General features: G+C 34.0%; 2 protein-coding genes across 2 annotated transcripts in view; both read right to left on the bottom strand.

Annotated features, from left to right (window-relative positions):
• Positions 1 to 7,937, bottom strand: part of LOC123663226 (jmjC domain-containing histone demethylation protein 1) — a 50,147-nt gene extending 42,210 nt beyond the window's left edge. Inside the window, exons 1-2 of the mRNA XM_045597920.1 lie at positions 7,783 to 7,937; positions 6,512 to 6,738 (exon numbers count right to left, since the gene is read on the bottom strand). Coding sequence (XP_045453876.1) covers positions 6,512 to 6,738; positions 7,783 to 7,830 — 275 coding nt within the window. The 5' untranslated portion in view covers positions 7,831 to 7,937. The remainder of the gene's footprint in view (positions 1 to 6,511; positions 6,739 to 7,782) is intronic.
• An 8,360-nt stretch (positions 7,938 to 16,297) lies between these two features.
• Positions 16,298 to 17,515, bottom strand: LOC123663632 (methyl-CpG-binding domain protein 4-like). The gene has a single exon (XM_045598300.1). The coding sequence runs from the start codon at positions 17,513 to 17,515 to the stop codon at positions 16,799 to 16,801; it is 717 nt and encodes a 238-aa protein (XP_045454256.1). The 3' UTR covers positions 16,298 to 16,798.
• Between the last annotated feature and the right edge of the window lie 256 nt (positions 17,516 to 17,771).

Raw genomic sequence — 17,771 nt, 5'->3', positions numbered from 1 at the left:
ATTGGCCACAAATGCCGAAATACGAATTTATTCGTTTTTAATCAGTACTCCAAAAATAAATTATGCTTATAATTTCAAAAAATAACGAATTTGCGATACGAACTTTCAACCCTATTAAACCGTAGAGGTATAATTTTTCAGTATATTCTTAGTGGATTTCTATTAACTATAAACTGTGTGTTTGTAGCATAAAAATGAAGTAATTTCATACAAACTTGCGTGAGCCCTAAGAACACCTTAATCCAGTCCTGACATAAAATCCGTCCATAATGGACGAATACTAACTATAAAGTTTGCATCACAAAAAATTAGAAACTGTTATAAAATCTTTCGAGAGCCCTTCTTAATACGGCCCTTTCGCAAAATTTGTTATTTGTAGACGATTCTTAACTATTAACTATTTTCCGGTCAAATTTTAACCCTGTAGCACAAAAAATAAAGGACTTTCATAGAAACTTGTGAGAGCCCTTAAATCCCTTTAATCCGGCCTTATCTAAAAATCCGTTCCTAGAGAACGTCTACTAACTTTAAACTACCTCAATGCCAATTTTCATCTTTACGCGTCCAGCGGTTTTTGAAATTTCGTGATGAGTCTTATGGCCTAAAAAATTTATATAATGTACAAATCAAACTTATGCAACTATCCTTGGTTTCTTGGTGCCAATATAAGCAGAACCGAAATTGTAACTGCCTTTAGGGCTGCGATCCGGACATGTCCCGCTAAACAGCTTTGCCGCATAAAAGCTAGCATAAAAGTAGATGATAAGTTACTAAATACTTTTGCGAAAATAAATCATCTTTTTTTTCCTTTATTTAAGGATTTCTAGTCTATTATAAGGACTACGCCACTGCATAAAATTAAAGGATATTTTCTACACAGTTTGTTATTATACTCGTAATTTCTGTCTCGAGCGGAAATCAAACCAACGACCAAGGCGTTAAGGCGACTTACCGCACCACTAAACTAATAATAAAACGTGATACAATAACACTGGCCTAAAACGTATTATTCTTTTTAATATGTTTTAAGATATTAATTTTCCTATAGAAGTATAGACGCATTTTTTTTAATAAAACTGATGCTTAAGTTAGTTAAAACTGCATCCAATTAAAAAGAAGATTGTTCGTAATGTCAAAAAAATATATACAGACGAACAAAAGTTCTAAAATAATTATTCTGGCTCAAATTACTACCATAAGAACAGCTATAATACGTTTTCCCTGAATATTTCAAGAACTGGCCGGTTATAGCTTTATTATTGAAGAAATTATGGACACTTTTATAGTTGGTAGAGCGTGTGAGTCACTTATCCTTTTCACTGATAATATAAATTCTAATCGAGGGTTACTCGTCTGACGTGGCGTTAAATACAGAGGAATTGACAACTTGTTATTTACATTGTATACTAATATACATGTCCTTATTTTAGTAAAGAGTAGTTTTTACTTTTAGATTCTAAAATTTACCAGATTTTCAAGATAAATTATAAACAAACAGAGATATGTTGTTGTTGTATAAATAAAGCCACAATCATAACCCCCCCCCCCCCCCCCCAACCTAAAATTGACTCCTGAGCCCGTGACTGCTAGCGCAACAGCCAGTACTGCGAACGTTGTGGCAACGCTTTTTGAGAGTTTCCTTCGATTTCTCTGGGATTCCATCATCAGATCCTGGTTTCAGTATACCACCCAGGGGTTCTCCTTTCCAACAAAAAAAAAAAAAAATTATCAAAATCGGTTAATAAACGACGAAGTTATCCCCGAACATACATTAATATATATACGGTCGAATTCAGTAAACCTTCTCCTTTTTGTGAAGTCGGTTAAAAAAATATTGTGCAATATATATATATACACGTACGGTACGTGTCAGCTAATAATTTATAAAGTGCCGATTCAATCGTTTTTTTTTAAGCGTATTTTAGGCCTACGTAAATAAAGAAATTTTGATTTATTAACTGCTAAGGGGTCGTCCATTAACCACGTAATGTTTTTAACCAACTTTCTTCCCCCTTACGCCCCATGCTGATATTTGGTGATGTGTTAAACTAAACCCATCCTATACCAAAAAATCAAGTATATTTTTTTAGGGCAAAGTAAATTAAAATTACTCAGAAACCATTCAGAATTTTAAATACTACCTGTATAAATAATCAGATTAAATTTTCAAAAACTAAGCATCGTGACAAAATATCTAGACAAGCTAATGCTTGACAGGTTGCAGGTGTTTGTTGTTTTTTTTTTTATGTTGAGAAATTCAAATTCAACGAAAAATAAATACACTTGGTATCTCAATGTAGCCCCTTTCCTCTTTTGGATATTACGTAACGTCCCCCCCCCCCCAGATCCTCACGTGATTAGTGGACGATCCCTAACTCTACCGTACGCATAGTCATAAAATGAATCACCGCGACGTAAACAGATAAAGAAACTTATATAGTAACTTAGTTTACAGAAACATTTCCTGCATTATCTTAAATGCCAAAACGAGATCAATAGTTAGTTTGCATTATTGTTTTGTATGTTACATACATTTATAGTAAACTCTCACGAAAATGAGGTTATCAATTCGATAGTACAGTTCGAACGTTGAACGACCTTCTCGAAGTAGACGCTAGCATTTTATTTTATTTATTTGGGAAACAAGTAATATAAATATCACATACAATTAAATTTCTTACCAAACACATTTATCAATAAAATTTCCACTAATAATAATATCATAGTCATATGAAAAGTAGATTTTTTTTAATTTAGTAATTAAATCAATTATCAAAGTACTTTAAAAAATTATGAATCGAATTTTTCAACATACAACACTACTTTTCGTATGATTATAGTAAACTGAAGTCCATAATGTTTCTTAAATCAAAACAAGATTTATATACACATAAGAAGTGAATAACTTCTAAAGTTTTATATATATATCTACCTAGAATAAATTGTTTATCCGAATTATTGCCTTTTTTAAATATTAACACCCAATTTGTTACAGTTAGACAAACTGGATTATAATAATTAAAGCACTCAACAATATTCAAACATTAAACATCACGTATGCACTATTTACTTAGGATTTTTTTTAACTGAGGTAGGTCACAGCGGGATATATCCTGCTCAAATACTGGGGAAATACCTCGACTTAACAGAAGATAATAGAAGATCACAGCTAAATAATACTGCTTTCAAGCAGTCTTGTGTTTCTGTTTGTGAATAAATAATTATTGGTGATTAGAGCTCCTGGACATACAGATTTATAAAACAACAAATAATGTTGGATGTCGCATTGTTGTGATCCATTTACAGGCACCATGACTAAGTTATTTTATAAGCAGTAGGCACTTTTCGAGTCCTAGTCAATTTTTTTTAATACTCCTATTGATGTTTGGAATTAATTTAATTCTATCAAACTGTTTGGCCTTATTTAAGAAGTAGGCTATCACAGACAAATTTTCTTTCAAATATTGTCGTAGATGAATTATGGGATAAATGATGACAATTTGCGAAGGAAATTACCCTTTGAATTACCGTTATTTTGTTATATTAAAGAAATATAACGAACTGCTATTACGAAAACAATAATATTTACTTGATACGTAATTTTTTTTTTTTCATATAAATGACTGATGTATTTTTCGCGAATAAATATTCTTTAAGCATGCTCGCTTCAGCCTGTAATATCCCACTACTGGGCATAGGCCTCTTTCCCAATGAAGGAGAAGGATCAGAGCTTAATCCACCACGCTGCTCCAATGCGGGTTGGCGGATATATTCCCTACTACGAGTAACGATCGCTATCAGGTGTACATGATAACCGGGAACGACGGCTTAACGTGCTCTCCGAGGCACGATGGGGAGACCCACAAGGACTGCACAAACACCCAAACTACAACAAACACCTGTATGGCCAATAGAAATGTTTGTCATGTGCGGGAATCGAACCCGCAACCGCCAACGCAACAGGTACAATCCATGGCTGTAACCGTTACGCCAACGCGGCGTCGGCGTTAAGAGTGTATGCTACCTCAAATTGCTTATTTTCCACTCGGCAGGATGTCCATATCTTCCAAACTACTGAATATTTAAGTTTGAAATTTATGTATGGTAAAGTTCAGGACATAAACTATCTTTCATATGTTTCGAAAACACGATTCCATAAAATTTTCTCGATACAAAAAAATCGCAAAATTACCTCTATTTTTGTATTAAAACCTTAATATCTCAGTAAATATAGAAGTTATGGACTTGAGATTAAGCATGGTAATTAAAATAAGTATGAAGAACATTTTATATGTTGCGTTTTTAAAAAAATAACTATTGGTAATGTTTGTGGGGAGAAAATACATATAATTCGCGCGATGAACAACCAAGCGCTCTCAATTCTCATGTGTTTTTAGTATGGGTGAAATCTGAATTCGAGCTGAGGTAGTGTAGCCCCTTAAGCATGGGAAACATCTTTATTTTCATTCAAGCAAGCTTCAACTTTCGATTTCAAACAGTGAGGTTTTTTCAATCACCAAAATTATAAAACAGATACGACGCGTTGGCACAGTGATAACTGTAGCTGGCTGATGATCTACACTCGAGTTTTTGATATCCGAACATGATCAATATTTGTATATGAGATATAGATGTTTATCGTGTTCTGTGCGTTTGTAATTGTGTTTCCGAACGTAGAATGCTCTGTTATGGAGCTCCGTAAGCGTAACAGAGACCAATATAAAAGTTTCGGATGATTTTGTATAAGTACCGTATAAGGGAATTGCATGAAAACCATGTGAATTATAAAACGATACACAGCCGCCATAAGACATTTTTAAATTCCTTAATATTTATTACATTTTTCTTTTACTTTGATAAATTTTTAGAACCCTAATATCCATAAACGAAACTTTTACTATCGGATAATCTGAAATAATTTAATATCCGAAACCGATATAATATTAATCAAATATCCGCATGCGTAACCGCGTCCGAAATGTTATATCCATAACATCCCCGATTTATACCCTATTAGTGATCGACCACAATTAATTTAAATTAAAAGTTTGAACATTGAACAAAATAGTATGTATGCGTGTGTGTGTGTCAAATAAATGGTAGTGTGTGTAAGGCTTTTTTTAATTGATTTAATGTATTTATTATGAATAATAAAAAAAAAAAACAACGTTCTGCACTCCTTCTCTATATAAACTATAAGTGTGCGAAATTTCATACTCCTCGGTCCGCGCAATTTTCCTAAATGCGGTACAAATTTTGTGCTTCACGTATTTAATATATAGATTGGGTGTCCTTGAGTGTGAAGCGAAATTTACTTACGAGCTTTTACGATTCTGGACAAAGTTTATCCTGTACATAAGTTAACACTTTAACAGCAGGACGTAAAACAGGGAATTAGGACCTGTTTCATCTCAATAGATAAAAATAACTTTTAGATTCACATTTACGAATAGAAATATTCCATAAATAAACTGGAATTCGATCTCTGTCGATATCTGTTAGATACCGTCATCCATCAAATAGCTATCCACAACCAGTGAAACAGGCCCTTAGTAACCCATTAAGTATTTCAAACCATACTACCAATCCCACGATACACAGAAACGTAATGAATTAAAAATTAGAACATTAGGTAATCGGCTAATTATCTTAAATTACATTTCGAACGTAATATTATTATTTTTTTGTGCTTAAAGTATGTATTTTTTAAATAATTCTCCCACATCGAGATTGTAACGCTCGGAACCAGTTATTATCACTTAACTGAATAAATATTACTGCTTTTCTCACTAACGAATTGTTTATATACCAACTATTTTATATACTATTAACGTTTCTTAAGATGCCACGGATAATTTAACAAAAGATTTATATGGTGAAATTTGAGAGAAGTATGTCTTTGTCCTCATTTATATAAAACGTATAACAGCAGAATTTCATATAATATTATATACATTTTTATCTGATTTTTAAATATTATATAATTCTATTATATAATTTTACGAAATTAACTAAAATTAAACTAATTTCAAAATATTTAATATAAAAAAATCGGGGTTTTGACATACTCGTAAATATAGTTAATTTTTCTATAGTACAAAAGCCCAGTATACTGCAGTAGTAGTGCATAAAACCCGGATCATTCAGGTTTATTGAGCTTATTATATTTATGTTATACTGTTTCAATCAATGTCCTACAGCTGAACAAAGACCTGTTTCCTATTAAAATCTAGGTATAAGCTTACATCCTAATCCACTCCTTGATAGAACTATGAAAAATTAATCACTATTAAATATTTCTATACATATTCACAAGACTATTTATTTTTACACTTATTATGTTTAACCATTTATAAATTACATGATCTAAATAATTTTAAGATTGTTATGCCTACATAGACAACTAACACTTTGAAAAATTAATAGTACAACCAATATAGAAATACACATATGAAATACATTTTAAATAAACAAAAAGTATATTATTTAATAAATATTTAAAGATACTCACCTCAACCCCAATCCAGTTTTCTCCTTGAAAAGCAACGGAGTAGTGAAACCGTTTTTCTGTAGATAGGCAACGGTGAGATCTGTACCATGCATCTCCACAACAGCACCGTTGTGTTCAAACCGTGCACTCTCCAGCTTGTCAGCGAGCGAGAATCCACGACCACCCTCCGCTTCATCATCACCAAGGGCCCACTCATCGGAATAGAGTTTACGCTGCTTGCGTTCACGCTGTTGAAATGTTATAGGACTTAGAAATTGTGTAATTTATAATATATAATATAAATTACTGTAATATTACAATAGCTGTATTTTCAGAGTGGTAAATTAGTTAATTTAATCTTTTTCAAGTATTTACCACCAAGATCATTTTTGCCCCCTTTTTCGATTGAAATCTCACAGTGAATAAATACAGCTGATATTTAAAAACATACATTTTATATTAAGCAGTTCAAAATTTTCTGGAATTTGTATTCTGCTCTTAAAATGTAACTGAACCTAACTCTACATTGTAATCAGTCAGAAGTACCTTGGTTACATTTTTATTAATTTCAAGGCTAATGAAATAACAATATACAAATACGAAACAACATAAAGCTGACAAGTAATGGATCGCATAACAATAAAACTTTTGATACAATATTAGTGTCGTTTATAATTTAACAAAGAAATCAGTCATAAGGAATGTGGATAGCAAAAATAATTGTTAATGTTAAATAATGTTTTGGACATTCGTCTCATTGCTCGCATTTAATTGTTCGAAAGAAGATTATTCAAGTAATAAACTAGATTACGTGCGGACTCGACGTGTGGTCGCACCGCGCACGCCCCTGGCCGCCTGTCCTCCGCCAGCTCGCGGGAGGGTTACGCCTTCGTCCCTACCAGATGCCCACTAGGTATGCTGCGATAACGACGTCGTCACCGTGCGCAATTTACGTGTCGTTCATTATAAACACCGCTACATCGCAATACTGCGATCACTCAAACTATTATAGATTTTGACACCTTCTCGCATGCGCGAATGCATACGGCCGCCGCGTTTTAAACTTGCTCGCGGCGTGATAGCAAAAAATATCTAGTCCGATGACCCTCACACATTATCACAATTTCTAAAGTCTGTGTTAATATATATTTTCGACTACATTCCCCTAACATACATACATAAATCGATATACGATGCAGCGATGCACCATTTCATGTTTACGTGATCCCAGATAAAGCCACCATGGCGTCACCCGGGTCTAAATAAGAAAAATTCTAACAATAAACACTCACCAGTTGCCTTGGAACTTGTTTTTTGTTATTCGGCAGTGTTTCCGACATGTTTCTAATAGTCAGAAACACTGCACCACAAGATTTGCACTATTTTACGTAAATATTTTACACGGAGCACGAGAAAAAGAAACGCAATCCACCATTTGCAACAGTCGACACTGCTGCCAACACTACGGCAAACAATCACTCTGGCAACATATTGAAGGTTGGTACAGCGTTAAATGCCCTATTGGTTTATTTATGAAGCCCAAGAGCGGGATCTTTCAAAAGATCGCAAATTAAACCTAATATAAGTTTGAATAAAAAATTTATCCATAAAAATTTCATACATCTACGAAGGTAAATTTCATCTTTTTAAATATTTTATTACAATTTTTTTGATATTTCATTAATTATCAGTGTTTGTTTCAGATATATTTCTGAATTTTTATTACTTGCTAGAAAGTTTTTCATTAAAATTTATCGATTTGTCGTCTTAAAATCTTAGTAGTACAATTTGTTTTGTATTATCATATTATTATAATGATACTATTGATAATAGTGATAGATCAACTAATTGAATTATAAAATAAACGAATAATATTATTAATGACGAAATTTTTTTTAATCAAAACTTAAGAATTGTAGGTCTACACAAGGTTTTGGTTACAGGAGAGTGCAATATTCAATTTAATTACTACTACTATTTAATTGTCTGCTTTACACATATTATATGTCGTATGAATTCGTGACATTATCGCTAACAATGTTCTCGTATTGTATTACGAACGTACCTCACTGCCCACGCTTAAATCGTCGGTCTATGTCAGAGACTGAGTCGCTCATTCACTGACGTCACTTATTTTTTTGTATATGACAACATTAAATATTTTTTTTTAATGTTCATGTTGTTTTTATTTTTTCACTATTAACATTGTTTTATAAGTCTCACAATAAGTATAAGATTTTAAAATCTTTATAGTTTAGGCATGTGTAAGTTTTATCCAATTGTAATCAATATTATTTTATTATTTAAGTAATAACAGAGTTTATGACAATCTTCTATATTTATCTTGAAAAAAAATATAATAATTTTAATATATATATATATATATAGGTATGTTGACATTTTTTATTGTAGCTAGTACCCAAGGAGTATAATAGTACTCTTTACCGAGAGCTAGTACCTAAAGAACTGAAAAAAAACTGATAAAAGAGTCTAAAAATGACAAATCAGCTGGCTTTGTTTTCTTAGAATATCATTACTGTCATAATTATCTGACAATTATAGTAAACATAGAATAATTACTAAATTCATCTGTTTTATTTCGGCACTGTTGTAAGCCATTAATCTGAATAAATATTATACTGAATACAAAACCATTAGTTATTCTAGTTTAAATAATATACTTACTTATTCTTCGTATAAATTTACAATAAAAATAATAACTCAATTCAGTATTATTTACGCGTTATTTGTTTTGTATATTCGCATTTATTTTACTAATTCAATTCGAGAATTGAATAATTTAATTTAAAATTATCTATTAATAGTTGCAGATTGGGAAAGATATAATTAGTAATTAATATTTTTCCCAGAATGAGTAATGAGTAAGTACATTTTATTTATGCACTTAAAATTCTATGTAACGGACAAGAAAAAAAGAATTAAAATATGTAAGAAATAATAGGATCTGGAATAATTTCAAAAGTATCTTAATATGTTAATCTAATAAAAAAAAGAACGTGAAAAACATTATCTAACGAAATAATGAGTTCACTATATCGTTAACTTTTACATTTAGCGCCACTAAACCAAAAGATTCGGATATGTCACGTACACAATTATTACGTAATTTATCACATGGTTCGTATCGAAATCGTATCATAAACGTTGTAGTCTGTAAAATAAAAACATTTAGTACTGCATGGCATCACGTCGTGAAAATAACAAGAATAAGATCTAATTATAATACATTATTTTCCTTTGACTCGTAACGAAAATTTGCAATAAGTGATACAAATAGAAGGTGGAAATATCTGTGTTCACTATATTTACTAGTTTATTCTATACTTGCTATTATATACCTAGATCATTTAGTGATATGAAATAGGTTAAACAGACCCTGCTAACGTTCATTACAAAACATACACTTATACGATTTTTCACGCTATTGTCGGAATTTCTTGAATCTAATCCGCGCAACGAAAGAGATGAATAAATACTCGTGGTCTTTTAATATATTTGACGATACATAGTTTGACTGTCCAAGTTATTTTCTTTTAACTTTAAGAAAATTTAAATTAAAAAATCCTTATATTACAGTACAGTACAAAGGTTTGGAAAAGAGAAACTTTTGTTTTTATTTTCCCACAGTAATCGAAGGTCAACGACCCTAGCCTTAATTCGGCGTTTAGTTTCAACCTTACGACATTCATGGGGATAATGCTTTTAATCTATACTAATATTATAAAGTTGTTTGATTGTTTGTTTCAGAGCTCTGGTCTCAAGAACTACTGAATTTTTTTATGGGCTATTTAGGCTTTTTATAAATCAATGGCTATTTAGCCCATTTACCGAGGAATGCTATATAATATTTTAGTACGTTTTTCCTCGAATTAACGCAGGCGAAACCGTGTTCAATACCTGATTTTACCATAATTTTTGTAGAGACATTCATTTGTATAAGTACGAAATTCCTCCCCGCTACCTCCCCGCAAAGGGCTAGGGCCCAGCGGGAAAGGGACTTAAATCACAAAAACTTTTCAGGGGAGCTATTTTAAGGTGAAATTTTGGAACAATAAAAAATATCTCCTATCCTAATTCCCCGTGTAGGAGAAGGATCAGAGCTTAATCCACCACACTGCTCCAATGCGGGTTGGCGGATATATCCCTACTATGAGTAACGATCGCTATCAGGTGTACATAATAACAACCGGGACCGACGGCTTAACAGCCTACACCGGCAATCTTACGTAGATCGTCAGTCCAACGGGCCGGAGGACGTCCCACATTGCGCTTGCTGAGACGCGGTCTCCACTCCAGGACCCGTCTACTCCAACGGCCATCGGTCCTGCGACACAGATGACCAACCCACTGCCACTTCAACTTGCTAATTCTGTGGGCTATGTCGGTTACTTTCATTCTCTTGCGGATAGTCTCATTTTTAATCCTATCTCTGAGGGAAACCCCAAGCATAGCCCGTTCCATTGCTCGCTGAGCGACTTTAAGCTTGTGGACCAGTCCCTTCGTCACTGTCTACGTCTCGGCTCCGTATGTCAACACAGGCTGGACGCATTACTCGAAGACTTTTGTCTTCAAGCACTGCGGAATCTTCGAAGTGAAGACTCGACGAAGCCAGCTAAACGCCGCCCATCCCAACTGAATCGTTCCCTCGGCCTCCTTCTCGAAGTTGTTGCGGCCTAGTTGGATAGTATGGCCTAGGTGAATATAATCCTGAACAACTTCGAGAAGGGTACCATCGATCGATACCGGTCTCTGTATAACTTGGTTGTTAAACATAACTTTCGTTTTGTCCTTCATACAAAGACTTCAGTTCAAGTTCATAAAGAGTCCGACATGCTGGAAGGACTCGTTTAGGCCGGCCAGCATTTGGCCTAACTCATCCAACGTCTCCGCAAAGATGACAATATCGTCGGGAAAAGAAGGTGAGAGATGAATTCACCGTTGACGTTGATGCCTGGTTTCCTCCAATCCAAGGTCTTAAAGACATCCTCCAGCGCAGTGTAAACAGTTTCGGTGATATTACATCTCCCTGTCTACCCCACGCCGGAGGGAAATAGGTCTTGTTCTCTGGTCTTGGACATGAACGGTCATCGTCGCCGCGTCGTACATACATTTCAGTATCTCGATATATCGCCAGTCGATATGTCATCTCTGCAGAGAGTCCAAGACAGCCCAGCTCTCGACAGAGTCGAAGGCTTTCTCGTAGTCCACAAATGCCATACACAGTGCTTGATTATATTCCGATCTGCCGAACAGTATGGATTTAGTCTACGGTGCTGTAGCCATTTCGAAACCCAGCCTACTCTGGTGGTTGGAATTCGTCGATTCTTCTGGCAAGACTATTCGTAACAACCCTCGAAAACAGCTTATAAACGTGGCTCAGAAGTGAGATCGGTCTGTAATTCTTCAACAGAAACTTATCGCCTCTCTTAAAGAACAGCACCACCACACTCCTGGACCACGCCTCCGGCGTGTACCTCGTTGGAGCACGGCGTTAAAGAGTCTTGCCAAGGCTTTTAGAACAGGACGCCCGGCGGTTTTAAGGAGTTCAGTGGTAACTCCGTCATCCCCCGGGGCCCTCCCGTTTTTAAGCTGCCCGAGCGCTGCACCAATCTCATCCTCTTCGAAGTCCGAGATACACTCCGAATAATGGCGCAACAATGGTGCCCGTGGATCTTCGGTGTCCCAAGTCGCAGGCTTGCGTGCGCTCGACGAGTACAGCTGTCCCTAAAAATTCTCAACTTCTTCTCAGATCTGAGGGCGAGAGGAGATGGTTCTGCCATCCGCTGTTTTGAGCTTCGCAAGAAGGCTTCTCCCCAATGGTCCTTGGTAAACTTTGAACCCCCTATTCTACTCAATCAGAGAAACAATCTCTCTCGTATTTCAGCAGCGGAAGTCACGGCGTACAAGTTTCCGTATCCTCTTGGAAAGAGCCCTCTGTTCTGGCAAGCAGCCGGCAACTCGCGCCTGTGCCGCATCAGATCCAAGGCTTCGGGAGAAAGTTTGGTCTGCTTCGTTGACTTTGTCGGTGGAAAGTGTCTAAGACCCAGTGTACACACCGTCTTCACCACGTTGTTGGTTATCTCGTCCACGTCGCCAGTAGTTTCCAGCGAATCGAATCAGTTTTGGAGTTCCAATTGGAACTGCTCGGAGCCACATAGTATTTGGGGCAGCGTAGGTCGGAGAGTAGATTTCATCAAGCGGGCCTCGGCTCTTTCGGAGGCATATATTCAGAGTGCCGCGTACTAGCCACTGGTCGCTGCCCCAGTTAAACCTGTTAACCACTGAGACATCTCTGAATATATGCCTTTTATCCGCTATGATGAAATCTATCTCGTTCCTCGTCACAGTATCGGGGCTTTGCCATGTCCACCTCCTTTGGGGCTTCTTCTCAAAAAATGAGTTCATCAAGAAGAACCCCTCCGATTCGAGAAAGTTGACAAGCATTTGCCCCCTGCGATTCGTATGCCCCAATCCCATTCCCGTGCCAATTGGAGACCCACAAGGACTGCACAAACACTCAGACCACGCAAACACCTGTATGGCCAATACAAATGTTTGTCATGTGCGGGGATCGAACCCTTAACCGCCAACACAACAGGTACAATCCATGTATGGCTGGCATGGCTGTGTATTTATTAAATCATAATTTAATTTACCTACGCTATCAATATAAAGAAGAAAAGAGGGTTCTCCTTACTACTAATTTCAAACCTGTTTTTAGTTGACTATACAGCTTTTTCCACATACTACTGTGCCACATGATACTTAATACTCGTTAAGAGCTTTAAAAATCTATCAAAAATTCATTTTTCAGAGTAATGTGATTTAACCCCTTTTTTTCTTCTGGCCTTTTATATATAAAGGCTATTGAGCTATTAATTTAAAAAAAGCTATTAGGTTATTGTGTATTGGTAGTTTCTAAATCAATCTTTTTTTTTTCGGTCGAAGTTTATCTAAGCTCACTATTTACACAGTCTTTCTTTAGTCAGTAAGTTGCTCTGGCACACAACTTTTTTGGAAAATCTGCAAAAATAATGGTGAAAAAAAGGATACTTCTATCTATTAATTAAAAATATTTAGGCCCTGTTTCACAGGCTGTTAATAACCAAGTGAGAATGTTAAAATATTAAAGACGAAATAAGTACTTTTATACTAACTCTACGTGGCGTTGGCAGAATCAAACGTGCTGCACTAGCAACACTGAAAGCCATTAAACCTATTAAATAATTTATATAATAACAATACCTAAAAAAATAAACTAATAAATACCTGAAAAAATTTCATACTATTCAAATAATACGTCGTATGATGTTTTTGTAACCATTTTTTATAAGGCGTTTTTATTCTAAAGCAAATATTTGATAAGGTTTACATTTTAACAATTTAAGTGTTTATTAACCAACAATAATTCTGGACCTTATTGTGATTGTAAATGAAAACAAAAAAATTGTGAAAAAGAGACATTAATTTTTTTTTCTACGATTTCTACTGCCAAATTCGTAAGACTTAACCGATTCACTGTTATCATATTTTTATTTTAGATAATACTTAGTTGAAGTTTAATTTGTTCTTGTTAGTGTCTTATCTAAATTATAAATTAGTAAAAAGATTAGTATTTAGAAGACTTTAAAAGATAAGTATTCAAGCACTACTTCTAGCAGAACGGTTTTTCTACACAAATATGTATTAAGTAAATGTAAACTAGGTATGTTGAGTATAAATAACGAAACAACTGTTAGTCCAAAGTATAATAAAAACGGTGAAAGTTAAAAATAGCTTACATCTATGTATTATTGTATATTACTCTATGTATGTCGAATGTCCAGACATACACTATTACATATATTAATTTTAAACACACACGTTACATTATAACAGCATACTATTACCTGATATGTTGACAGATTATTTTTAATCTCACTAAACTTGAAGAATTTTTAAATTGTCGTCTAAAATATTTTAAAAAAAATGATTGATTGATTGATAGGTTTAATGGAGAAAAAAAATCGCCACAATTCATTCTTTATTCATTTATTATCTGGCATGCTTTCAAAGACTATAGAAAAATGTCAATAGTAAACAGTATAATTTTTTATTTTATTTTTCTTGATTTTATTTTATTTTTATTGATAAATCCTTATCGAATTACTAATGTATAATAAGTATAACGTAAAACGTTCTCTTTATTTATTACACAAACGAACATTACATACGCGGTAAATATTGTCATCATACTAATTGATTAGACATTTAAGTAAGATATAGAGTATATACGAGCCATTGGCAATTATTGGTACATATATTATAATATAAATATTTTATGTACGTACTATTTTTATAAACACATATGTAATATTTCAAGTGTGAATAGTAGGTACGCATGATGTCGCGATTGCAGGCTCTCTTAGAAATTTTGAAGGATTTCCATTGCATTTGATGCTTTGTTTAAAGAATTTACTTTATATAACAATAAGAATAAACTTTAGGAGGTAACAATGTTTTTCGATTTTCATACATACATAAATTACTAAATATAATTGTGTTTGCTCGCAAACGAAAAAAAAACCGACTTCAATTACATCGACGAGTAGTACAACGTAGATCGACGAAAAAATAGTCAAGTAACTACGCGTTATCAAAGATTACTCAAAAAGTAGTTATCAGATCTCAATAAAATTTATATGTGACCACATGACAAACATCAGCTTTCGATTAAATTAAAAATTATTAAAATCGGTACACCCAGTAAAAAGTTATTGCGGATTTTCAAGAAGTTCCCTCGATTTCTCTGGGATCCCATCATCAGATCCTGGTTTCCTTATCATGGTACTAAACTTGGGATATCTTCTTTCGAACAAAAAAAGAATTATCAAAATCGGTACATCCAGTAGAAAGTTATGCGGTATAATACAACGTAGGTCGACGAAAAAAGCGTCAAGTAAAAACGCATTATTAGATATAGCTCGAAAAGTAGTTGTTAGATCTCAAATAAATTTAAATGGGACCAATTGGCACACACCACCATTCGATTAAAGGAAAATTTGTCGAAATCGCTCCACCCAGTCAAAAGTTCTGATGTAACATACATTAAAAAAAAAATACAGTCGAATTGAGAACCTCCTCCTTTTTTGGAAGTCGGTTAAAAATAAAATAGAAGATGTTACCCTAAACTTATCCTTTTTCAATATCACAATTTTAAAGTAACTAATATCACCTTCATGAAACTGAATTCATAAAAGCGATCCAGATGTTTTCAGATGTGTAAAAAAATATTAAAAAACATTTTTTTTTTGCTGTAAAAATGCTGGCTTTTATTCAGTACACATGACTCGTAATTAGTTTATAATGCTAAATACTGATTGATAGTTTCAAAAAGAGCAAGTTTTGTTGATTCTTGTCAGAAAATTGTCAATTCGATGCGGTGGTAGCGTAGAAAGAGTATAGTTTACTCTGTCTACGGGTGGTAGCTTCACTTTTTTTTCGTAATATAACAAGGGAGGCAAAAGGGACACGTAGTGACGTGATTTTAAATGGCTACTGCAGCCCAAGGACATCTGAAACATTACAGGAATTTCGCTTGTGTTGCCGGCCTTTAGGGAAAAGGCTTCGGATCTGTACTAGAAAACTCACAAATTATTAATTCACATAATTATTCTAAATAGATAAATAATTATATGGCTTGTAATGAAAGTTAAATTATTATTTTTAATATAAATACGCAGATACTGGAACATTAACATAAATTTAAACTTTTAGCCGTTATTCCTCTTTGACAACAAACTAGCGTTCGAAAATTAAACTTTATTTATAACTTTATACAAGAAATTTTTAATTTATTTAGGTCAAACGACCAATTCGACCGCTGTTGGTAAAGCTTATCTCGCACAAAGGTTACTGGCAGGCTTTATCTGTGTTAAGCCTTTAGGGCCTGATTCACGTTAACTAATAAATTACAACTTTTGGTTCCACAAACAAAGGAGTTTAATGGTAGAACAAAAAAATTTCATCATTGTTTTTTATCTGATGGATGCCGTTCTATGTCGGGTCGGCTATCCGATACTTTATCAGCAAGCGGTGAAATTAACCGTTAGTAGAAGACGTAATCATTATCATTCTCAAGAATAAAACTCCAATATATATGTGAAATAAATAAATATGAACACTATTTCAAACAATTTGTACGTGATGACGCAACGTTTTGTATAATTATCATAATTTTTATGTTGATTTGTTATTTTAAAATGATAATAACATTAAAAATAGTTCTCTGATGCCTTGCACACTGCACTAAACACAATTTCGCAAAGTAATTCTATAATAGTTCAAAACCGGATCTTCGATTACGTATTCGCTATCCGTCACGCTATTGTCTTCCATAAACTCTGTGTGTCTTCTCAGCCAATCTAAATACAACTTTAAATATCTATCTTCAGGGTCTAAATCCGTGTGACCCAAGCAAAATATCCTATAAGCGTCTTCGCCGTACTTTCCGATCCCACAGAGATCGCTTGCACGACGCCATTTAGCTGAAACAAACTGATAACTCAGTTTCCAAATCATGTGACCTCTCTTCTTCAGCCCGAGTGTCTCGAAAAATCTCTCAAATGTTGCCGGCGGATGATTTAACACGTGATAAGGAGTGGGATACTCTTCGAAAAAGCTTTTCATGTAAGGTCTGGCCATTTTGCCCGATGTTTTGGTTAAAAAAATCGTTGCTATCAATAATGCCCATGGGTTGGATGAAAATTCTTCTTCAATGACATAGTGAGGGGACTGAGGTAACAAACGTGGTGTGAGGTTGTAAAATGATGGAATTAGTAAGGGTTCTGCTTCTTCTATCGTTAGTTGTGATAGACTTAAATCTGATATTGAATCGATGGAAGTTTCACTAAGGTCTTGGGAAGTTGGTAGCGATGTGTTCGATGATACTGATTTATCTGAACTAAGTTTATCTTCTTGTTCGCCGTTAAAGAATCTGCTGATACATGCTGATTCTTGAGACATATTCACATTATCTGAAAGAAAAGGAAATATTGCAATACTTTGGAAAATTAAGATTTTTTTTTTAATCTATAACGTAACAAATAATATGTAATTTTAGGGATTATTTTGTGTTAATACTATTATTTTTAAGTTAAAATATTAGAAATTATTTTATTTTATTTATTACTTATATACAAAATTTTACTAATAGGTACTGTATGTAACTATGTACTAAGATTGATAAAAAAAGTAAAATAATATATATAAGTAGGTATAA

This window comes from Melitaea cinxia, chromosome 20 (assembly GCF_905220565.1).
Source record: "Melitaea cinxia chromosome 20, ilMelCinx1.1, whole genome shotgun sequence".
Classification (NCBI taxonomy): Eukaryota; Metazoa; Arthropoda; class Insecta; order Lepidoptera; family Nymphalidae; genus Melitaea; species Melitaea cinxia.
This window is presented reverse-complemented; position numbering and strand designations above follow the sequence as displayed.